At 45.5% G+C, this 24,598-nt stretch overlaps 1 protein-coding gene across 1 annotated transcript; it reads right to left on the bottom strand.

Moving 5' to 3' along the window:
• Positions 1-533: 533 nt before the first annotated feature.
• LOC143793633 (olfactory receptor 6M1-like) lies at positions 534-1,487 on the bottom strand. The gene has a single exon (XM_077280693.1). The coding sequence runs from the start codon at positions 1,485-1,487 to the stop codon at positions 534-536; it is 954 nt and encodes a 317-aa protein (XP_077136808.1).
• Between the last annotated feature and the right edge of the window lie 23,111 nt (positions 1,488-24,598).

Below are 24,598 nucleotides of genomic sequence, written 5' to 3' on the forward strand. Positions count from 1 at the left end.
TTTACTCTCAAACTCTACCTAACTATGCATGCAAAATAGCACAATGCCCATTCATAACACTTCTCATTCAGTGTTTACAGTAAAATAGGGATCATGCTGATCATAACAATTAGAAACAGAGCATAACTGGTAATGTGAAATTTTTTTTATTGGTGAACGGCTGAAACACTGTATGGAGAGTATATCAGAAAGTTTGATAACTTTTAAAAGGTGATGAGTTAAGACCAACTTAATTCCCCTTAACGTTGTTTGACAGAATGGGGATTTGGTAAGAGAAATAAAATATTAGTCTTTCAGATATGATACCTCTTAATGATCAACGAAGACAACATAGGTCTCTTCATCACGTAACGTTGTGTTGCACTGATATTTAGCAATACTTGGGTGGTGAAATGGTACCGTGTAATTTAATTCCATATTTTACATCTGAGGAGCTCAAACTCGTTGCCAATTATCTGCTGGGTTAATAACAGGACCTTGTTTTATGTCAATTGTTTCTTCACTTGGAATCTTTTCACGACGTCTGACCTAAGTCACTTACTGTTGTACGTTATGTCATCCATTGGTAAACCCTTTGTGTTTAGCAATTTCCTCGCAGCTTCTTTTACTTCTTTGTTACGTAGGCAATAAATTAAAGGGTTAAGTAAAGGAGTCACCACAGTGTTAAAAAGAGCCATGACTTTGTTGACATTCAATGGATAGGACACGCTAGGACGAACATAGATAAATATGACTGTGCCATAGAGGATGCTGACCACCGTGAAATGTGAGACACACGTGGAGAAAGCTTTTTGCCTTCTTTTATTGGATGGAATTTTAAGTATAGTAGAGAGGATGAACACATAAGATGCAACAGTGAAAAACAGTGAGGTGAGAATGATGATGCAAGCAAATAAGAAGACTGTAATTTCTTCTAGGAAGGTATCCTTACATGAAAGCTTCAGAAGAGCTGGGAGGTCACAAAAGAAATGGTTGATAATAGCAGGCTGGCAAAATGTCAGGCGAGATATAAAAAGTATAAGGAAAAATACAGATAGGAAAGCAACAGACCAGCAAGCTACAGTAGCCTGTACACATACTTGGCCAATCATGATGGAGTGATAACGCAAAGGATTGCATATTGCCAAGTAACGGTCAATGGCCATTATACCAAGGAGGAAAAACTCTGTGGAACCCAAAGAGAAGTAAAAATATGTTTGTAAGATGCATCCAAAAAATGATATAGTTTTCCAGCCAGCCAAATTACATAAGAGCTTTGGCGCAATCGACGATGTATACCAGATCTCTAAGAAAAAGAGCTGGCTAAGAAAAAAATACATGGGAGTATGGAGTCTGCTGTCTACACGAACCAAAATAATGATTCCAACATTTGCTGCCACAGTCATTAAGTAGATCACAAAGAAAACCACCAAAAGCAAAGACTGGAGTTCCAATGAGATAGAAAACCCAACCAAGAAAAATTGTGTTGCAATGCTCTGGTTATCCATTATCTTTACCCTGCAAACACAATGTGGTAGGGAAGGGTGAAGTGTATTAGTTTGTTATATTTTTTATATTAAAGTATAATAGCCCCTTAATGCATAATGACAGCTACATCATGGAATGCCTTCAGTTAAGGCACCAGGAGGTATCTGTACGTTACAGTTATCACACAAGCTCAGAAGCTGTGCATATGCAATAACTTCAGGAACCGGATGTGGTGGAAGCAGGTCTCCAGATATAATGTCTCTCTCTAGTCAGACAAACCTTGGATTCCAGCCATTAAATCCCATAGTTGCTGCAGTCAATTGTGTCATCTAGCTGGTTAGAGAGAAGAAGGAGCTACCTCTGTCAATGCATTGATATGATGACCCAAGGTCTATTCCTGGCCTTATGGTCTGACAACTATGGGAGTCTTCTAGGCTGTGACAAAAGAAGTGTCAAATAGGCCACTTGTCAGTAGAATTCTGACAGGAGGTTATAGTACATTGCTAGTGCAGAGTATTATTTAAGGCTAAGTTCACATTTGCGTTTGGCAGCCCTACGTAGGGCTGCGTACTTTTTCCCTTCATATCCGTACAGCTGTGTATGTATCCTGCGTACCTATCTTTAACGTTGGGTACGCAGGGACATGCGTTGTATGTGGATGCGGCGTTTTGACGTGCCCGCCGACCGCACGGGAACGCAACTTGAATAAAAACTGCTGAAAAAGTCATACTGAGCCTCAAATTAACCCCTTAGTGACAGAGACAATTTGGCACTTAATGACCAAGCCAATTTTTACAATTCTGACCACTGTCATTTTATTAAGTTATAGCTCTGGAACTCTTCAACAGATCCCACTGATTCTGAGAGACTGTTTTTCGTGACATATTGTACTTCATGTTAATGGTAAAATTTATTTGAAATGACTTGCATTTATTTAAGAAAAAAAGGGGAAATTTGGCAAAAATGTTGAAAATTTTGCAAATTTCCAACTTTTAATTTTTGTGCCCTTAAATCAGAGTGTTATCACACAAAAAAGTTAATAAATAACATTTCACACATGTCTACTTTACATCAGCACAATTTTGGAAACTTTTTTTGTTGGGACATTTTAAGGGTTAAAAGTTGACCAGCGATTTCTCATTTTTCCAACAAAATTTACAAAACCATTTTTTTAGGGACCACCTCACATTTGAAGTGATTTTGGGGGTCAATATAACAGAAAATACCAAAAAATTACACCATTCTAAAAACGGCACCCCTCAAGGTGCGCAAAACTACTTTCAAGAGGCTTATTAACCCTTCAGGTGCTTGACAAGATCTAAACAAATATGGAAGGAAAAAATGGACATTTTACTTTTTTTTCACCAAAAATTTACTTTGGAACCAATTTTTTTTTATTTTCACAAGGGTATCAGGAGAAAATGGACCACAAAATTTGTTGTGTAATTTTTCTTGAGTACACCGATACCCCGTATGTGGGGGAAATAAACTGAGCACATGGCAGGGCTCAGACGGGAAGGAGCACCGTTTGACTTTTTGAACGCAAAATTGGCTGGAATCAAAGGTGGGCACCATGTCATGTTTGGAGACCCCCTGATGTACCTAAACAGTGGAACCCCCCAATTCTAACTCCATCCCTAACCCCAACACACCCCTAACCCTAATCCCAACCCTAACCGTAATCCCAACCATTACCCCAACCATAACCCTAACCACAACCCTAGCCCCAACCCTAACCCTAGCCCCAACCCCAACCCTAATGGAAAAATGGAAATAAATGAAAAAAATATTATTTTTGCCTAACTAAGGGGGTGATAAATGGGGGTTCAAATGAAAAAACAGGAAAAATGTCCTATTGTTGCTTGGTGCCGGCCAGCAGACCTCGACGGGCACACTCCACATGCGCCTGCCATTTTCTTCCCGGAAGAAGACGCCGATGGCCGGGGGACAGGATAGGGGAATGCAGGAGGGTCCAGGAACACCAAGAGTACTGGGGAGGACTCGGGGGACCCCATTTCTCTCTCCTCTGATGTACTAGATCATATCAGATGAGAAATTAAATGGAAAATTTGACTTTTTTTGTGGTCGCCGTTATTCCGTGAATAATGTTGATTGCAACACTGGGGTCGGTAAAAACTGTCACGAATCATGTTCTCTGGTGTCTCAGCTACCCCAGGTAGCCGAGACCCAGGAGAATTTCTGACACTGGGGGGCGCTATAACCTTATTTCTCTGCCCCGTTAAAAAGTGGCACTGAGGAATAAGTACCCTTAACTGCCACTGTTAAAAGGTGTATCGGCGGTCTTTAAGTGGTTAATACTAATAAAAACTACATTTTGTCCCACAAAAACATAGCCTCACACAACAAATTTACTCAAAAGTAAAGAATTTATGGCTCTCAGAAACTAGTGAGACACTACAAAATGTTTTGGTTTGTTTTTTTTCAAGTAATTTCATTGTGCTAAAGGAGTTAAACTTGCAAAAAAACTTGTAAATTGGGTTTCTCTGTAATTGTGTTGACCTGCAAAAATAAAATTAACCTGTCCATTATGCCGCATTGTGACCACTGTAAAAAAATAAAATAAACAATTCTGGAATTATATTTTCTTGTTAATGACATCTCTCCAAAAGTGGAATGAAAGTATATATATCAAAATGGTATAATTGAAAACTACAAAAATCAAGCTTTCACATAGTAGACTCTGAGAATGTCAAAACAAAAACAACACAAAGGAATGGCCATGCAGAATTTGAAAAACTAATGCACATTTAAAATTTCCTTGGGTTTAAAGTATTTAATGCAACCAGTGAGAAGTGTAAGGACAGATCACGTCCTCTTGGAGGAGAAATTATTATGTAAAGGCTAAAAGACTTTTTGATGTGCATGAGAATGTGCAGGCATTAAACAAGTATGATCATTTCTCCACATACCTTGAATACTGTCAAACGTACATTAAATAGTAGAATTACCAACAATTCACTGAACTTTGCTTAGATGAAGACCGAAAATAAAATGGGTGCTGCAAAAAAAAAAAAAGATGGGTTTATTGTCCTCCAATTCTGTATGGTCTGAGCGACATGTGTGCCAGGAAAAAGGCTGATATATAAGGCAATTAGAGCTCCTGGGAAGGGTTACAAAATGTCTGGGAAACCTCAACAGTACTTCAGGGATCATTTATAGGGAAAATAATAAATGCAACACTAATTAGCTAATTCACAGAAATGTGTCTTTTTCTGTTTAACATGCATCTGTACACATTAATATAAGTCGGGGAATTAAACTTTATTACTGTGTCATTAGGTACGTTTTTACAGCCATTCTCATGTGGATTTCAAAAGAAAGCATACCAGCTTAAGCAGGTCTAAAGGCCCCGTCTCACATAGCGATTTACCAACGATCACGACCAGCGATACGACCTGGCCGTGATCGTTGGTAAGTCGCTGTGTGGTCGCTGGGGAGCTGTCACACAGACCGCTCTCTTCAGCGACCAACGATCAGGGGAACGACTTCGGCATCGTTGAAACTGTCTTCAACGATGCCGAAGTCCCCCTGCAGCACCCGGGTAACCAGGGTAAACATCGGGTTACTAAGCGCAGGGCCGCGCTTAGTAACCCGATGTTTACCCTGGTTACCAAAAAAAACAAACAGTACATACTCGCCTTTCGGTGTCCCTTGCCGTCTGCTTCCTGCTCTGACTGAGCCGCCGTACAGTGAGAGCAGAGCGCAGCGGTGACGTCACTGCTGTGCTGTGCTCTCACTGTACGGCGGCACTCAGTCAGAGCAGGAAGCAGACGGCAAGGGACCTGACGGACATCAGATGGTGAGTATGTACTGTTTGTTTTTTTTACATTTACGATGGTAACCAGGGTAAACATCGGGTTACTAAGCGCGGCCCTGCGCTTAGTAACCCGATGTTTACCCTGGTTACCAGTGAAGATATCGCTGGATCGGTGTCACACACACCGATTCAGCGATGTCAGCGGGACCTCAACGACCAAAAAAAGGTCCAGGCCATTCCGACACGACCAGCGATCTCACAGCAGGGGCCTGATCGCTGGTACGTGTCACACATAGCGAGATCGCTACTGAGGTCGCTGTTGCGTCACAAAACTAGTGACTCAGCAGCGATCTCGCTAGCGATCTCGCTATGTGAGACGGGGCCTTAACAGATCTGTTTAGGTATGTAAAAAAAAAAGGCAAACTTCGGCACTCAAAACTTTATTTAAACAAAAGGTAAATCTGAATATTCAGACCCATATGAAGACAGATATGTCAAATTCATCAACGTTTCGGCATACACACACGTGGTCAAAATGGTTGGTACCCCTCGTTTAATGACAGAAAAAGCCACATTGGTCTCAGAAATAACTTGAATCTGACAAGCCTTGCTTTTCAACCATGCTTGCACAGAATTTTTGAAAAAATAAAACTCATGAAATAGGCCTGGACAGAAATGATGGTACGCTTAACTTAATATTTTGTTGCACAACCTTTTGAGTCCATTACAGCAATCAAACAATTCATGTAACTGTCAACAGGGTCGTACTGGGGCACCGGGACACTGGAGAAACCTCCGGTGGGCCCAGGCCTGACCCCAGCCCCTGCCTCCTTCAAAAGTCCCTGCTCTGCACGCTAATAGTGTGTACGGAGTGGTGCACACTTTATTCTATAGCCGTCCAGCACCAGAGAGCAGGCTGTACAAATGTTGTGAAGCGCAGCCGCGCAGCAGCTTCTTCACATCACCTGCTAACAAAGGTGCGCAGTGTGCGTGTGTGTGTGGAGTGCCGCCCTCACTTCAGCCAGCACAGTCAGAAGAACAGCTGACTGTGTGAGGCTGAGTCTGAGGAGACACACAACAAGCACACGCTGCAGTCACCTGTTTCCTCCTGTGCTGCGTCTCTGGCTCTTCATCCTCAAAACCGAGGACAGAGGTGGTCTAATGCTGATTGGCTGAAATTCAGCGAATAAGCATTAGTTTTCTTCCTGTGACCTCACAGCACAACTCAGGCAAGGAGCTGTGCTGTGATTGGTTGCCTGTCCTGCTCAAGCAGCACAGCAGTGTCCTATAGAGAGACATAGGAACATTTATGACTGCAGCAGTGTGTCGTGGGAAAGTTTGTAAGTAAAATATATAATGCCTGCAGCATGACTAGTTTCCCAGCCACTGAGGCAGTTAGGGGAGGGGGCCCCCCCATGCAGTCTAAGGCTATGTGCACACGTTGCGGATTTGCCTGTGGATTTGTCCGCACTGAATCCGCATCTCTTGGCAGAAAACGCAGGTGCGTTTTGATGCTTTTTTGTGCAGATTTGATGCGTTTTTTATGGGTTTTTGTGAGCCAAATAAAGGTCTATTATTGAACAAAAAACAAAAAGATTTGTGATGTCATTTCTTGTCCAACCTCCTCTTTTACATTTGTCCAACCCACACTCCATTACACACAGATAGATATGGGATAGATAGATCTATAGATACATATTATCTATCTATGTATAGATCTATTATCTATCTATCTCATTCCTTCTATCTATTATCTATCATCTATCTCATTCCCTCTATCTATCTATAGATCTATCTATCTATCTATCTCATTCCTTCTATCTATCATAGATAGATAGAAGGAATGAGATAGATATATTTATGGATAGATGTAGATATATGGATAGATAGATAGATAGATAGATATATCTATGTATCTATAGACACAATACAGACCAAAAGTTTGGACACACCTTATCATTTAAAGATTTTTCTTATTTTCATGACTATGAAAGGCATCAAAACTATGAATTAACACATGTGGAATTATATACTTAACAAAAAAGTGTGAAACAACTGAAAATATGTCTTATATTCTAGGTTCTTCAAAGTAGCCACCTTTTGCTTTGATGACTGCTTTGCACACTCTTGGCATTCTCTTGATGAGCTTCAAGAGGTAGACACCGGGAATGGTCTTCCAACAATCTTGAAGGAGTTCCCAGAGATGCTTAGAACTTGTTGGCCCTTTTGCCTTCACTCTGCGGTCCAGTTCAGGTCTGGTCACTGTGGAGGCCAGGTCATCTGGCGTAGCACCCCATCACTCTTCTTAATGGTCAAGTAGCCCTTACACAGCCTGGAGGTGCTACATCCTACTGAGGCGCGTAGCCGGTGGCCAGAAACGCCGAGGAAGTATTGAGCTCCAGGCCTTACTTCAAACCTACGGCAGGACAGTCAGTTATAGGTGGGCTGTCTCACTCAAATCACCTAAGAAGACATAGGGGGCAACAGTTGGAGAGGGGCGACACTAGGGTCCCGGAAGAGCTCCGAGCCTACCCGTCATACGGGTGCGCCCTAGCCATATCATCAGGGGGGACGAATAAGAACATCAAAATCAAGTTGTGAGGGAACTTCAGAAACAGACACAACAGTTATGGGGACTATCCCGTAAGCACAGCAGGGGAGGACAACAACACACAAGCGCTAGAAGGTAGGCACAGATTTCCACCTGCAAAGGGAACTCTGGAGGTGCCATCGGACCGGCCGGACTCCCGCAGGCCGGTTAACCGTATTCCGGACTGAGGATCCTGAAGCCTTCAGTAAAGAGGTAAAGAGACTGCAACCTGGTGTCCTCGTTATTTACTGCGACCTGCACCGCACCACAACAGCATCACTCTCCACCTTCATTGGACGCCCCTCAGCAGGGTCACGGATCGGGCCTAGCCACCGTGACAACCCCAGAACTGAGACAGAGAGGCCCGGTACCGGGTGCCCCTCGGCCCTGCAGCAGTGGGGGCGCTCCAACTGTATCACTGGAGCCCTTGGAGAGTGGTCGCATCATCTGATGTGGCAGCTCTCAACGGGAGATCGTCGTGGGACACTCGTATTAATTGGATTTCTGCGGATCATGGAGTATATTGTTTGTCTATTATTTTAATATTTTTTTTTACAGGAGATCGATGGCTTCGAGATCAAGGTGATTGGTGAGTATGCACTCTATGTTGTATGTACTGTATATTGTATGCACTGTATGTACTGTATATTGTATGTGGAGCGGCCCCCAGACACAGGGCGGCGAGGTACTCGGTACCGGGTCTCTCGGTTCTGAGGATGTCACGGTGGCCTGACCTGGTCCATGGTCCTGCTAAGGGGCGCCCAATAAAAGGTGTAGGTGGTGGTGTAAGTCGCAGTAAATAATGAGGACACAGGGTTGCAGTCTCTTTACCTCTTTACTGAAGGCTTCAGCATGTCGTGTATGTTTCTGTTCTTTCTCTCCGTCCCGCAGATGATATGGATAGGACGCACCCGTATGATGGGTAGGCCTGGAGTTATTTTATAGGGACCCTAGAGACGCCCCTCTCCCACAATTGCCTCCGTTGTCTTCATTAGGTGATTTAGGTGAGGCAGCCAACCTAAAATTAACTGCCCTGCCGTTGGTTTGAAGTAATGCGTAGAGCCCAATACTTCCTCGGCGTTCCGGCCACCGGCTACGCGACTCAGTAGGATGTTGCCGATCTCGGGGCACGACTCCTACTGGTTCTATCGCCTTTGTGCTGTGATCTCGTTTTTCACTTCTCCACAATATACAGTAGGTGAGGATAGAGCTCGTCGTGCAGCGGTTTGGTTGATCGGTGGTTACTGCAGGTTGTAGGCTTGTCGAAAGAGGTGGGTCTTCAGGTTCTTTTTGAAGATTTCGATGGTAGGCGAGAGTCTGATGTGTTGTGGTAGAGGGTTCCAGAGTAGGGGTGATATGCGAGAGAAATCTTGTATGCGATTGTGGGAAGAGGAGATAAGAGGGGAGTAGAGAAGGAGATCTTGTGAGGATAGGAGGTTGCGTGTAGGTAAGTACCGGGAGACGAGGTCACAGATGTATGGAGGAGACAGGTTGTAGGTTTACTATGTAAAACATCATTATTTTCCAACTTTCTTAAAGCAACATTATATCGTGACCAATTACAACAGTGAACATCCCCTTTAAGAGGGACATTTCAAGTCTCTTTGAGGTAGTGCAACTCTCAAGTTGCAAGTCTGCAGTGAACAAGAGCTTCTGCGCTGTATCCAGGAACAGTCTCTTCAAAAAGCTCTTTGTAAAACCAGTAGGGGGCACCTTTAAGAAGGTGCAACTATTTACAGCAACAGTTTGTGAATCATTCACCGTCCATGATTCGGCAGTCTTTTAAAACAGTGATACAAAACAAACATAAAGCATTAGGGATCCAGGTAAACGAAGGGATCCCTTTAAGAACTAACCCTGGCCGGGTCTTAGCAGCAAAACAGCAGGAAGACAAACAGTTAAATGAACTATTTACATTTTCGCGGCATCGAGGTTCAGTCTTGCGACTGTAACGGCTTTACCTCGCATACCACCCCTCTCAGCCGAGGACGGGTGGGACCCAGGGTCACACGATGGGTCAAAGCAGCCTGGTGGTCCGTAGGGGAGGTGGCAGTCGTCCTGCCTGCGGCGGGTCCAGTTTCCGGGGCCTCAGTTGCAGCCGAGAGAGCTGCGCACCGCTGGATGTCTTGGGCTCTCCAGCCAGTCCCCCTTTGCCACCGGGTGTAAACCACGGCATCCCCGGGTTGCAAGTCGCGATCTGCATCGACCTCCCCATAGCAGGGCTCTACCTCACTCTGGGTGATGTGTACCTTCAGCGGCTCCCCGATCTCCTGGATGACTCCCCTTCCTTCCTGAGAGTTGAAGGTTACCACGACACCCCACTTCGGCGGAGGGTCGTCCACATCGTCCTTCAGATCAACCATGACCGCGGGTCGGGTCTCTTTCCCTCTCTCCTTCCTCCGTGCAGCCACCAGGCGCCGCCTGTGTTCCATCCATGGCAGGATCTTCAGGTCCCGCTCCCGCGGCTCACGACCCGGTGACGGGGTTCGCAGGTCCTCCACGGTCGGAACGGGTGAAGAGGGGAATGCAGGGGACAGGCGGATCTCCGCAGAGTGGACAAGCCAGGAACCCACACGAGTGTGGGCATCCCGGCAGCATGCCAGCTGCCGGGCTTCGGCTGCGGCCACCCAGCCTTCTGGCGACTGGCAGCTGGGCTTCCCCAGGGGCAGCTCTGCAACGGTCAATCCCCGCAGCGACGGTGGATCCAGGCTCGCTTCTGATGGCGAGGCCCTGCGCCGAGCCGGGGTGTCCCCACGTGACTGCCTGGAAGTCGCCATGTCTGTCCACCCTTCTGGGTCCTCTTCCTGCGCTCTCTTTCGAGGGCGGCCCCGTCTCCATGGTCTCCACCCTCCAAAAAGGATTAGGAGGCGGACCTCGGCTGCTGACGGACACGTCTGCAAGATACAGAAATACTTAGACTTGGCGGCCGTTGTTCTTCGCGCTCTTCAGCTTGTTCATGCCCACAAATCCACACCCTTCTTCTTCTCCTGCGCTCCGTGTTGCGCTGTAATGGCGGCGGTTTTGGCGGGAACTTTTGGCGGCAAATAGCAATACGCAGTCTTTGCAATAAATCACGGTTCAAGCACAATTCAATCACAGTTCCAAGGCACACATGACCTGATTCTTCAGGCTTAAGTAGATCCTGTTCATGACGCCAAGTTGGAGTGGCCCCCAGACACAGGGCGGCGGGGTACTCGGTACCGGGTCTCTCGGTTCTGAGGATGTCACGGTGGCCTGACCCGGTCCATGGTCCTGCTAAGGGGCGCCCAATAAAAGGTGTAGGTGGTGGTGTAAGTCGCAGTAAATAACGAGGACACAGGGTTGCAGTCTCTTTACCTCTTTACTGAAGGCTTCAGCATCCGCAATCCAGAGCACTGTTAACTGGGCTGGCTGAGACCGGCCGGTCCGAAGGCACATCCAGAGTTCCCTTTGCAGGTGGAAATCAGTGCCTACCTACTAGCGCCTGGGTGTTGTAGTACTTCCCTGCTGAGCACCACGGGATAGTCCTCACAACTGTCGTGTATGTTTCTGTTCTTTCTCTCCGTCCCCCAGATGATATGGATAGGATGCACCCGTATGACGGGGTAGGCCTGGAGTTATTTTATAGGGACCCTAGAGATGCCCCTCTCCCACAATTGCCTCCGTTGTCTTCATTAGGTGATTTAGGTGAGGCAGCCAACCTAAAATTAACTGCCCTGCCATTGGTTTGATGTAATGCGTAGAGCCCAATACTTCCTCGGCGTTCCGGCCACCGGCTACGCGCCTCAGTAGGATGTTGCCGATCTCGGGGCACGACTCCTACTGGTTCTATCGCCTTTGTGCTGTGATCTCGTTTTTCACTTCTCCACAATATACTTCGCTTTGTGTCCTTTCTTAAGATGCCGCCGCAATGAAGTGCAGGCACGGCTCCGTAATGATCTGTCCTTTTCGCTAGGCCTCTGCCAGGATCCCGCCCCTGACAGGGACCCCCCTGGATCTTCCCAAGCAACGGTCTTCTCTCACTAGATGTTACCTGGGCAAAACCCAGTCAGCTTCCTCCTAACTTCCTATCCAACCCCCAGTTTTACCAGAGTGTGAGGAGTGGCCTAATACATAGAACCCTTTGCTCCCTCTGGTGGCCGGAGTGTGAAGTGTAATGTGTGACTGTGATACCTGGTCAGGTGAACTCCTTTAGTGCCATCAGACATACCATCACTCCCCTTAGTGGTGGAGCGTCAGTACTGCAACGACCAGGACTCTGGGGCGCTGCACTTGCACTGTATGTTGTATGTACTGCATGTTGTATGCACTGTATGTTGCATGTACTGTATGTTGTATGCACTGTATGTACTGTATGTTGTATGTACTGTATGTTGTATGCACTGTATTATGTACTGTATGTTGTATGTACTCAATGTTGTATGTACTGTCTGTACTGTATATGTGTGTATGTTTTTTATTTATTTTTTTTTACATTCAACACATTAGCCGGATGATGGGACTACTACTGTCCCATCATTGGCTAATGTGTCAATCACGGTCACTGTAGCAGGCATAGCCGGATAGGACTTGTAGTCCCATTGAACGATGCCTGCACACACAAACACCCCCACCAAAGACCCCCCCGGACAGCCCGCAGACCCCCGGACAGCGCCAACCCACGGACAGCGCCACACCCCCCCGGACAGCGCCGCACACCCCGCCCACACACACTCCGCCAGCACACTTCCCTCCTCCCGAGCTGCAGCATTTCATCTGCAGCTAAACCGCAGATCTTTTGTACATCAGCGGTTTTGCTGCAGATGTGCCTGACTCAATGCAAGTTAATGGGTGCAGAAATGATGCAGATCCGCACAAAGAATTGACATGCTGCAGAAAAAACACTGCTGCGTTTCCTTGCGTTTTTTTCCGCAGCATGAGCACAGCGGATTTGGTTTTCCATAGGTTAACATGCTACTGTAAAACGCATGGAAAACTGCTGCGGATCCAAGGGAAAGTCCGCAACGTGTGCACATAGCCTAAAGGTGACATAGAGTGTGGGAGTCACACAGTACATTTCTAACTTCTATAATGCTGTAGATAAGCCCCCGCTCCAACCTGCAAGTGAAGAAAAATAAGTTATATTATACTCACCCGGGGGGCGGTCCTATGCGGTCCGGTCAGGCGCCTCAAATCTTCTTATCCGAGTCAACAGTTTGGAGCGATCAAAGGAACCATAACTGATTTAATGAGCCATTCACAGTTTCACTGTACCATCTGTGTGTACTTACACGTGCATGGCTTAATCTTTGAGACAAGCATATGCTACTGGCAGGATCAACCAGGTAGCTCCCCAACATGACTGGACCGCGTTGAGGTGAGGGAGCGATCAAGAGAGACTGGAGGAGGCCCCGTGGCAGGAAGGGTGCCCGGAGGAATGGAAATCGTAGTCGTCGACATTTGGACATAACTGCAGGATACGGGAGGGCTTCATGCCAACCCTCGGGCCAGGGAAGGGAGCCCATACGGGGCGCCGGGCGAGGGCGGTAGGAAGAGCGGCACGCTGTGCGGTGCAAAGTCCCTAAGCAGAGGGCATCTGGAAAACACACCCCTTACAACGTGTGTGAATAATATTGCACGCCTCACTTTTCAGTTTTTGATTTTCCACAAAAATTTAAAATAACCACTAAATGTCGTTCAACTTCACAATTGTGTTCCACTTGTTGTGGATTTTTCACCAAAAATTTACATTTGGTATCTTTATGTTTGAAGCATGGTATGTGGCAAAAGGTTGAAAAGTTCCAGGGAGCCGAATACTTTCGCATGGCACTGTAACTGTGGACTGATATGATCAGGCTTGGAAAGTCCCTGATTATTGAGCCCTACACGTTCAGGATTTTTCGCATTTTTTTCGCTTTTTTTCGCTATAAAAACGTGATAAAAACGCGAAAAAAACGCTTACATATGCCTCCTATTATTTACAGGGTATTCCGCATTTTTTGTGCAAATGTTGCATTTTTTTCCGCGAAAAAATCGCATCGCGGAAAAAAAAGCAACATGTTCATTAAAAATGCGGAATTGCGGGGATTCCGCACACCTAGGAGTGCATTGATCTGCTTACTTCCCGCACGGGGCTGTGCCCACTATGCGGGAAGTAAGCAGATTATGTGCGGTTGGTACCCAGGGTGGAGGAGAGGAGACTCTCCTCCACAGACTGGGCACCATATAATTGGTAAAAAAAAAAAGAATTAAAATAAAAAATAGTGATATACTCACCCTCTGATGGCCCCCGAAGTGTTCCTGCCTCTCCCGTGCATGCTCTCTCTTCCGTTCCTATAGAATAGATGGTGTGGTTCAGGACCTGTGATGACGTCGCTGTCTTGTGATTGGTCGCGTGACCTCTCATGTGACTCAAGCGACCAATCACAAGCCGCGACGTCATCGAAGGTCCTGAACCACACCAGCATCTATAGGAACGGACGCCGCTGAGATCGGCTGTCTGCAGAGGGTGAGTATAACCATTTTTTATTTTTTTTATTATTTTTAAACATTCTATCTTTTACTACAGATGCTGCATAAGCAGCATCTATAGTAAAAGGTTGGTCACACTTGTCAAACAGTATGTTTGACAAGTGTGACCAACTTGTCAGTCAGTTTTCCAAGCGATGCTACAGATCACTTGGAAAACTTTAGCATTCTGCAAGCTAATTACGCTTGCAGAATGCTAAAAAAAACGTGAAAAAACCGGAAAAAAAAAACCGCAAAAAAAAAATGCGGATTTCTTGCAGAAAATTTCCGGTTTTCTTCAGGAAATTTCTGCAAGAAATCCGGACGTGTGCACATACCCTCCCAGTCTAAAAATACAATCACGCATTCACCCCAGAATTGGTGCATCACATTATATGTGTTAATTCTGGGGCTTTGCCTTGCTCTTCCCAATTACCACCACACCAGGGCAATCAGTAAAAGAGATGCAAAGCACCAAAATAATGGTAGTTGGGGTTGATGACAGCTGTGATTTGTCAAAAATCACATTTACCATCAAGCCCTTGGGTTAGTAATGGAGAGGTGTCTATAAGACACCTGTAGCACCCGCATCTCTGCCTGCAGTCCCTCTCTACATGCAGAGACATCAGTGTACTCACCACCAAGGCTCCCGTCCTGCCCCTTCTGGGTCTGCTGCTGCCAGAGGTGGACGTACTCCTAGCAGGTCTCCAGGCACTGTGCTTAGGGCGCACCTGCACACACTTCCTTTTTCTTAACGGGGCCGCATGCGTTCCTCTATAGTGTCCCCAGCTAATAGCTGGAGATCTTTTACTATTAAAACGGCCTCCTCCAACATAGAAGTGTCTGTGCAATGTTATCACTTTGTTCCTAACACACTTGTCAGTTCTCTGGTCCCATTACTTGCATCCGAGTCTGCTGCACTCGCCAGTGCTTCCTTCAATGGCAGCCGAGCCAGATTCACCCACCAGTGCTCACCTCAATGGAAGCAGAGCCAGCTGAACCCGCCAGTGCTCACCTCAATGGCAGCAGGGCCAGCTGCACCCACCAGTGCTTATCTCTCCGCCAGACTGTCCTGTCTGCACCTGCGGTTCCTGTCATCTTCTCTACCTGCTTGCATCTGTCAAACATTACCCTGGGCCATTCCAGCTATCCACTCCTAGAGTACAGCCGCCATCTACCCAAGGTCAGTCCTGGAGTAGCACCTGTATCACCTACCTAGTATCTCCTTGGACTGCGATGTTGTTAGCTGCTGTGTGTCCGTGGTCGGATTGGGTGAGGCTCCTAGTCACGCCCCTCCAGGTCTTCCTTGGGCTTTGGCACAGTGATTCCACCACTCAGCCCACTACAGTTTGCACAGGCCATGGAATCCATTGGCTCCCAGGCATCTTCCATCTCGGACCTATACCAGGAGGTCTCCCGCCAGAAGGATCAGCAGGACAAGATTCTTTCCTATCTACGGTCTGTGAATACTTGTCTCGATACACTGGTAGTACTGGCCGCTACCACATCCTCTCAGGCAGAAGCTACCACCATGGCGAACCACCAGGCAGGCAGTTATGCATCAGGTTCCAGAGCTCATCTGTAGGCTCCTCCATACTTTTGCTGAGATCCCACCCAGTGTCGGGGGTTCATTAACCTCAACATTCAAACTCCTGGCTCATCAGTTCACCTCGAACCGAGCCAAAGTGTCCTTCATCATGTCACACCTATCTAATGAGGCCCTAGCATGGCTCAATCCTCTGTGGGAAAGAGGGGATCCGTTAGTGTCAAACCTACAGTCCTTCCTGGAAGGCTTTCCTATGGTCTTCAACAAGCCCGGTCACGATTCTTCTGCAGCCTCTTCCCTGCTCAGGTTACACCAAGGTAACCTCTCCGTGGGCCAGTATGCTGTCCTTTTCTGTACCTTGTCTTCAGAACTCACTTGGAACAATGAGGCTCTGGTAGCAACCTTCTGGGAGGGTCTCTCCGGGCTAATCAAGGATGAACTGGCAGGCCGGGAGATACCCATCTCTCTGAATGACCTGGTGTCTCTCGCAAACAAAATTGACATTAGGTTCCAGGAATGGACCAAAGAGGTGAGCCGCAAGAGAAGATCGGTATGCAGTGGCTCCCACCTTCCAGCAACCGATCATTAAGCAAGTTCCTGCTGCGACTTCTTCACTTGAACTAATGCAGGTTGACCAGGTAGAAGCCTAGGATCGACCCTGGGCAAGGCTTCTACCTCTCCATCGTTAACCCTGACTGTGTCTTCTGCAGCAAAGAGACGTTTGTTGAATTTTGTTGAATTGGCCCACCTGGACTCCGGCTCAACAGGTAACTTTGTTCAATAGGCTGTGATCGAGCAGTATAAGATTCTAGTCCTACGTCTTCCTGATCCGTTGGTGATTTCTTCAGTGGATGGAAAGCCTCTTCCCGAGACCATCTAGTTCATCACAGAGCCCATGGATCTTCAGGTGGGGACACTGCATTCAGAGAAGATTTCTCTTCATGTACTGTCTGGTCTCTTTTATCCTCTTCTTCTAGGTCTCCCTTGGCTGCAAAAACATGAACTTGTCCTGGACTGCAAGTCTGGAGAAGTACTCCATTGGGGCTCAAGATGTCACGAATGTGCCTTGCTCCTGTTCGTCCTGTCCGGTGTCCTACGTCTCCTTCTAATTTGCCTGGCCTGCCAGCGGCATATTGGACATATGTGGACGTCTTCAACAAGAAGGAGGTTCATACCTTGCCACCTCATATGACTTCCCTCGTCAGGAACTTTTCTGAGATCTTGGAGGAGACCAAAGCTTCTTTGGTAAAATCCTCCGAACGGATGAAAAGACATGCGGATAAGAGACGTCTGGATTCAACCCTGTTTCATCCTGGAGATAAGGTCTGGCTATCTTCTAAGTATATCTGCCTCAAGATACCATCCTAAAAATTGGGTCCTCACTTCATTGGTCCCTTTGAGGTGTTGAAACAGATTAATCCAGTTGCCTACAAACTCAAATTCCCGGGCCTCCTTGTCGTTAGCTGCTGCATGTCCATGGTCGGATTGGGTGAGGATCCTTGTCACATCCCTCCAGGTGTTCCTTGGGCTTTGGAACAGTGGTTCCACCACACAGCCCACTACAACACCCCCACACTCGCTGAAAAGGCAGCCACATAGGGTCAAGGGGACCAGGAGGACATCGCCCAACAGGATCCGAGGCTGCTGGCTTGGGACACTGTGTGAAGGCGCAAGGCAGGAGAGGCGGGAGACGCAAAAAGAGAGTCCCTGGCTAAGACTGCCTTCGAAGTCGGGGGCTCGGCCCTGTGTTCAACATTAGCCACAATTTCAAAGAATTATTTAACAAGCTTTACCCCCTGAACTTATGAACACTGCAGACCAGATTGCTCATGCAGCAAAATATCTTGTCTCTTCCCAATCTCTCACCAACCTTCAGTTCCAGGGTTCTCTCTTGTTCAGGAATCAATTGGAACAGATCATATCTGATTACACTTCCGGAAAAGCACCTTGTTTCCTCAACTCAAACCCAGGTGCTCATTTTCTAGGCGAAGGACACTAAAGTGTTGTCCTTTTCACCAATTCCTCTCAGGCATAGGTCCTTATTGTAAAACCATCTTTACTTCAAAAGAACATCCAATAATTGCTGTTGGAGAAAATAGCGCAGAATAGGGTCTTATGCGAGAATATTCGAAGTTAATACAATTAAATTGTACTCACCAGATGGAGCTGTTATTAGAGCATGTAGGATTATCCGCTTCAGCAGATCCACCAGTCACTAGGTGACAGTTATATAAATTATTGGGAAAGCGTGATCAAATCCAAGCTTTCCCAATCATCTATACTTCAAAAGAAGAAACCACATAGTCAGCAAAGCAGATCGTTCAGATGCATAACCAACAGATTTTCCTCAATATGACACCCTCCATGAAACCCTCTGTTTGTATCCAGGTCTCGCGATCCTCAAGCGATCAACTCCGATGGTCTGCGATCACATCATCCCAATTTCTTCTTTTATCTGCTCCCTACTCTGCCCCTATTACCCAGGTTGATCAAGAAGATCAAAGAGGAACGAATTCATGTAATTCTCGTGGCTCCAGACTGAACCATAAAATCCTGGTACACGGAAGCAATCAACCTGTTCACAGACACCCCGTGGAAACTTCCAGAATGTTCAGACCTGCTTTCTTCCACCCAAATTCACAGTCTCTTAATTTAATGCCATATCTGAAGTTTTAAAGCTTTTTCTGATCAGGTCATCCAAATTTTGGAAGACTTTTTTACACTGGTATGAATCCAATCACGTTGCTCCCATGTCCTTTTCTCTCTTTGCCTTACTGCAGTTTTGTCTTGAGTCCCATCTGGCCCTCAATCCCTCAAGGGACTGGTTTTTCTCTCTTTAATCAAAAGAAAAGAATCTGGTTTCCAGGCCACAAATCCTGACCTTTCTTCAGTGTGTGGCCCACTTGGTGCCTCTCTATCATCTCCCATTAGATTCTTAGGACTTCAACCGCCTCCTGGCAGTGGAGCCTTGAGTCTGGTCTAGCCCTCAATTCCCTCAAGGGATAGTATTCTGCCCTATTTTTTTTTTCAAAATAATCTGTACTCCTGGCCACAATTCAGGACCTTTCCTCAGGGTGTGACCCACTCGGTACTTCCCTATCGGCTCCCATTGGATTCTTGGGACCTCAACCTGCTGCTAGATGCCGTATAATGCTCTCCCTTTGAACCAATCAGGGATATCTCTTGTCATGAAGTGACTGTCCAAGCGTGACATGACCCAACGGGTGATCGGTCACAATGCGGCGAGACTCACAAGGGAACACCGGGGACACAATAACAACAGTGGGCCCTGTGATAAGGAACAGGGAAATGGACACCTCCTGCACTCTCCTAAGGATGTGCCCTAATCTTCCTGATGTCTCCCTGATGCTTCCCTGCTAACACCCTTGCACCTCTCCAGTCCATCCTTAACTCTGCTGCCTGACTAATTCATCTCTCTCTTCGCTACTCCTCTGCTTCCCCCCTCTGTAAATCTCTTCACTGGCTCCCATTCCCTCAGCATATCCAGTTCAAATTACTAATACTGACCTACAAAGCCATCCATAACCTGTCTCCTCCATATATCTCTGAACTAATCTCCCAATATCTTCCCTCACGTAATCTCCAGTCCTCTCAAGACCTCCTTCTCTCCTCCACACTTATTCGCTCCTCATCCAATCGCCTCCAAGACTTCTCACGAATATCCCCCATCCTCTGGAATTCTTTGCCCCAACACGTCCGACTATCAACCACATTTGGATCCTTCAGACGGAACCTGAAAACCCATCTCTTCTGGAAAGCCTACAGTGTGCACTGACCCCGCTGCCTCCTCATCACTACTGAAGCTACCGCCTCACCAACGCCAGAGCTGCAGCAACCCTCAACCTATTGTCTCCTTCGCCATAATCCTGTGGAATGTAAGCCCGCAAGGGCAGGGTCCTTGCCCCTCTGTATCAGTCTGTCATTGTTAGTTTGTTTACTGTAAGTGATATCTGTAACTTGTATGTAACCCCTTCTCATGTACAGCACCATGGAATCAATGGTGCTATATAAATAAATAATAATAATAATGTCCCTATACAGGTTCTTTCCACCTGTCGCCGAACTGGATACCTTAGCCCTCACTCTCCGTGCACTTATCCCTGGGTAGGGAATTGGCGAGTGAGAACACTGGCCCACCGCTGCACTAAAAACACAAAAGGAAAGAAAGGCAAACAAGGTATCAGCAAAAAACACTTAGCTTTCTTCTGCTGCAATGCACCGCACAGCAGAGTAAGGCACCAGGAATAAGTATTCAGCTGAAGAACCACCGCACTCAGCAAACTCCTTCTCCACATAGGTTGATCACCAGAAGGACCTGTATAACCAACAGTCAGCTGATGCATCAGGTGACCTTATGAAGGATGGTGGGAGTGGTCACCACCAACATCAGCTGACCCAGCAGCAATGCAATGTAATGCAATAACATCAGCGGCCACCGGGGGGAAAACTGCATTAACCCCCGATGATCAGAAAGGAAAAAAGGTTTTAATCAGAGAGAAACCAGATCTGCCACAGATCGAAACATGGATCATGACATCTCTTCAGTTCTTCTCTAGTGCAAGATTACCTTTTTAGTTTTTCGCAACACAGTGATATACTTAATAATAATAATAATAATAATTTTTATTTATATAGCGCCAACATATTCCGCAGCGCTTTACAACTTATAGAGGGGACTTGTACAGACAATAGACATTACAGCATAACAGAAATCACAGTTCAAAGTAGATACCAGGAGGAATGAGGGCCCTGCTCGCAAGCTTACAAACTATGAGGAAAAGGGGAGACACGAGAGGTGGATGGTAACAATTGCTTTAGTTATTTGGACCAGCCATAGTGTAAGGCTCGGGTGTTCATGTAAAGCTGCATGAACCAGTTAACAGCCTAAGTATGTAGCAGTACAGACACAGAGGGCTATTAACTGCATAAAGTGTATGAGAACACGATGCAAGGAACCTGATTATGTGTTTTGTTTTTTTTCTATTTTTAATAGGCCACACAGGGGTAGTTAGGTTAATGCGTTGAGGCGGTAGGCCAATCTGAACAAATGAGTTTTTAGGGCACGCTTAAAACTGTGGGGATTGGGGATTAATTGTATTAACCTAGGTAGTGCATTCCAAAGAATCGGCTTCCGGGACATAGCACGGGCGCATGCGCAGTAATGCTTTTCATCTTTGCCCGCAGTTGGGCAAAGCATACTGAGTGTGCGCGACCGAAGATTGCATTGCACACGCGCCAACTATGGAGCACAAGAACTCTTATTCACTAACATATTGCGGACAACAGGAACGGACAGGGTGGAGAAATGAAGATGAAAAGCCACCCATCGGACAGGTAAAATGTCATTTAAATATCCTGCCAATTTCAGGTGACAGAGTCCCTTTAAATCACGGTGTGTCCACTAATTAGCATCAAAGGTGTCTACAATCTTGGAATCAGTGAGTGGGCCTGAAAATAGGGCTACACATACTCAATGTGTTGTTTGGTGACATGGTGTGTATTACACTCAACATGGACCAGAGGAAGCGAAGGAAAGAGTTGTCTCAGAAGATTGGAAAGAAAATTATAGACAAACATGTTAAAGGTAAAAGTTATAAGATCATCTCCAAGCAGCTTGATGTTCCTGGACTACAGTTGCACATATTAGTCAGAAATTTAAGAGCCATGGGACTGTAGCCAACCTCCCTAGACGTGGCCGCAGGAGGAAAATTGATGACAAATCAAAGAGATGGATAATACGAATGGTAACAAAAGAGCCTAGAAAAACTTCTAAACAGATTAAAGGTGAACTTAAAGCTCAAGGAACATCAGCGTCAGATCGCACCATCCGACGTTGTCTGAGCAAAAGTGGACTTCATGGGAGACGACCAAGGAGGACACCATTGTTAAAAAAAAATCATAAAAAAGCCAGACTGAAATTTGCCAAAGTACATGTTGACAAGCCACAAAGCTTCTGGGAGAATGTCCTATGGACAGATGAGACAAAAATGAAACTTTTTGGCAAGGCATCTCAGCTCTATGTTCACACACAGAAAAATGAAGCATATCAAGAAAAGAACACTGTGAAACATGGAGGAGGCTCTGTTATGTTCTAGTGCTGCTTTGCTGCATCTGGCACAGGGTCTATAGAATCTTTGCAGGGTTCAATGAAATCTCACGACTATCAAGGGATTCTAGAGAGAAATGTGCTGCCCAGTGTCAGAAAGCTTGGTCTCAGTCACAAGTCATGAGTCTTCTTGCAACAGGCTAATGACTCAAAAAACACAGATAAAAACACCCAAGAATGGCTAAGAGGAAAACACTGGACTATTCTGAAGTGGCCTTCTATGAGCCTTGACCTAAATTCTACTGAGCATCTTGGGAAAGAGCTGAAACATGCCGTCTGGAAAAGAGTACCTTCAAACACGAGACAACTGGAGCAGTTTGCTCTTGAGGAGTGGGCCAAAATATCTTTCGAGTGGTGCAGAAGTCTCATTGAGGCTGCCGCCACACTAGCAGTATTTGGTCAGTATTTTACATCAGTATCTGTAAGTCAAAACCAGGAGTGGAACAACTAGAGGAAAAGTATAATAGAAACATATGCACCACTTCTGTATTTATCACCCACTCCTGGTTTTGGCTTACAAATACTGATGTAAAATACTGACCAAATACTGATAGAGTGATGGCAGCCTGACAGTTACAGGATTCGTTTGATTGTAGTGATTGCCTCAAAATGTTGTGCAACAAAATATTAAGTTAAGGGTACCATTATTTCTGTCCAGGCCTATTTCATGAGTTTTATTTTTTTTTCATTCTGTAGAAGCATGGTAAAAAGCAATGTCTGACTTTCATTTGTTCATTTTCATCGATTTTTTATTTATTATTACTTTTGTCAGATTCAAGTTATTTCTGTGACCATTGTGGGTTTTTCTGTCATTAAACGAGGGGTACCAACAATTTTGACCACGTGTGTAAGTGTATGTACTTAAAGGGAACCTGTCATGTAAAATAACGCTATTACCCTGCAGATATGAGGTTACTTTGTAGGTTAATAGCGTTCTGACATCGTGCAACATCAGCAATGAGAGCCCCGCATCAGGAGGAAATTAACTTAATTCTCCCCAACAACGTTCAGTTTCCAGTCATAGAGCTGGTGCTGGCACGGTTTCAGTCACCACTCTGTATATAGGAAGCAGTGGCTGTAACTGGTGGTGATTCCCAATGATGCCATGGTACGCATCATGACATGAAATCATAGCTTGTGTCGTAGAGTCAGAGTCTGGTGCCTACTTGGTCCTGGAAGCCCTGCTGGCACCAAATGAATATCATTGAAGAAGAAGCGAAGACCCCGAGTGAATATCACTAAGAAGATGCGAAGACCTCGAGTGAAGATCACAAAGAGGATGTGAATAGCACTGGACAGATTGAATCAATAGTAACTGATACATTAATAGTCACAAAAAAGCTGGGCTTACCACATAAAAATTCCTTCATACCTTCTGAAACTCGTCCAGCCCCAACGGAAGAAGCTTTTGCGAAACGGCGCTTGTCGGGCTCGGGACAATTTAGCACTGGCACTCCCACTTTAGTGCACGGCCACCTCTGCTTTATCTCTGCACTACAGGTAAACTACCCTTAATATGTGATTTCCCCCTTTTTTCATTTTTTGGTAATCTGGGCGTATGTATTTTCCGGTTTATTAGCAACCTGGTGTTGCAGTCTCTGGACATATACCATTTCCATTTTTGCCTCCTGTTTAAGAAGGGATATATTTACATATATAATAGTAATTCCTGTACAGGCCTACTTAAAAACCGCCATGCCTTCACTGTTTAATCATTTAAACCGCCATTCTTTAACATATATGGTTATTGGTTATCTGATATTTCCTTGTAGGGTTTGTGTCTTGCTAATTTTTTCCCCCTTAGTACTGGTGGTATTTTCTTTCCCCTTCTTATTACAATTGTTTGTTAAACTTATTTTAATATTTATCAAATACATTTATTAATTTTTATATGATCCTCCTTTTCACTTCTTTTCTTGTATGGTACTCCATATTAGAATATGCGTGTTATATTGTTGAAGTACCTTTAGCCATAAATGCTTTGGGACTATGGGAATTATAGCTATTACCTGTATTACACTGATTTGACACATCAGTTTAGGGTCTTTTTCTACATGAGCTCTCTGTTTAATGAATATGTATCAAGGTAGCTAGAAGGAATATAGAGCGCCCATAGGGTCTTATCCGAGATAAAGGGAATATTCGTGAGAGATAATATAAATTCACTCACCTATTATGGTTGTGTGAGACACAACCACTGCACTTAGCATTGGCGGCTGCTGCAAGCCCTGATGTGATGATCCTTTGCTAGGTGAAGAGAATGGGGCATCAGACTGCGCTGCTCGCCTGTCAGGATAATGTACCAGAGAAGTCCAAGTAGATGTAATAGAGAATAGACTTTATTTCTACGCGTTTCGTGGTGATCACACCACTTCCTCAGGACAGTCTATACACATACACACACAGGGTCTTGTATTTATAGCAAAAGAAGGCACATGGAGACGCCTCCTTTCAAAAAAACACCACACCCAGTGGGCGGGGAATCAGACTTCCACACATATTCAAACACATATGTACATCATAAAACACACGAAACAGTCATAAAATATATTTGAGTATAGCACTTAAAACCATTGATCATACATGTAAAAATCGAAATACAAAAAAACACATTAAAAAGAGTAG

This window comes from Ranitomeya variabilis, chromosome 1 (genome assembly GCF_051348905.1).
Source record: "Ranitomeya variabilis isolate aRanVar5 chromosome 1, aRanVar5.hap1, whole genome shotgun sequence".
Lineage (NCBI taxonomy): Eukaryota > Metazoa > Chordata > Amphibia > Anura > Dendrobatidae > Ranitomeya > Ranitomeya variabilis.

Coding starts and splice junctions, on each gene's coding strand:
- LOC143793633 (XM_077280693.1), bottom strand. CDS start 1,487: ATGGATAACCAGAGCATTGCAACACAATTTTTCTTGGTTGGGTTTTCT.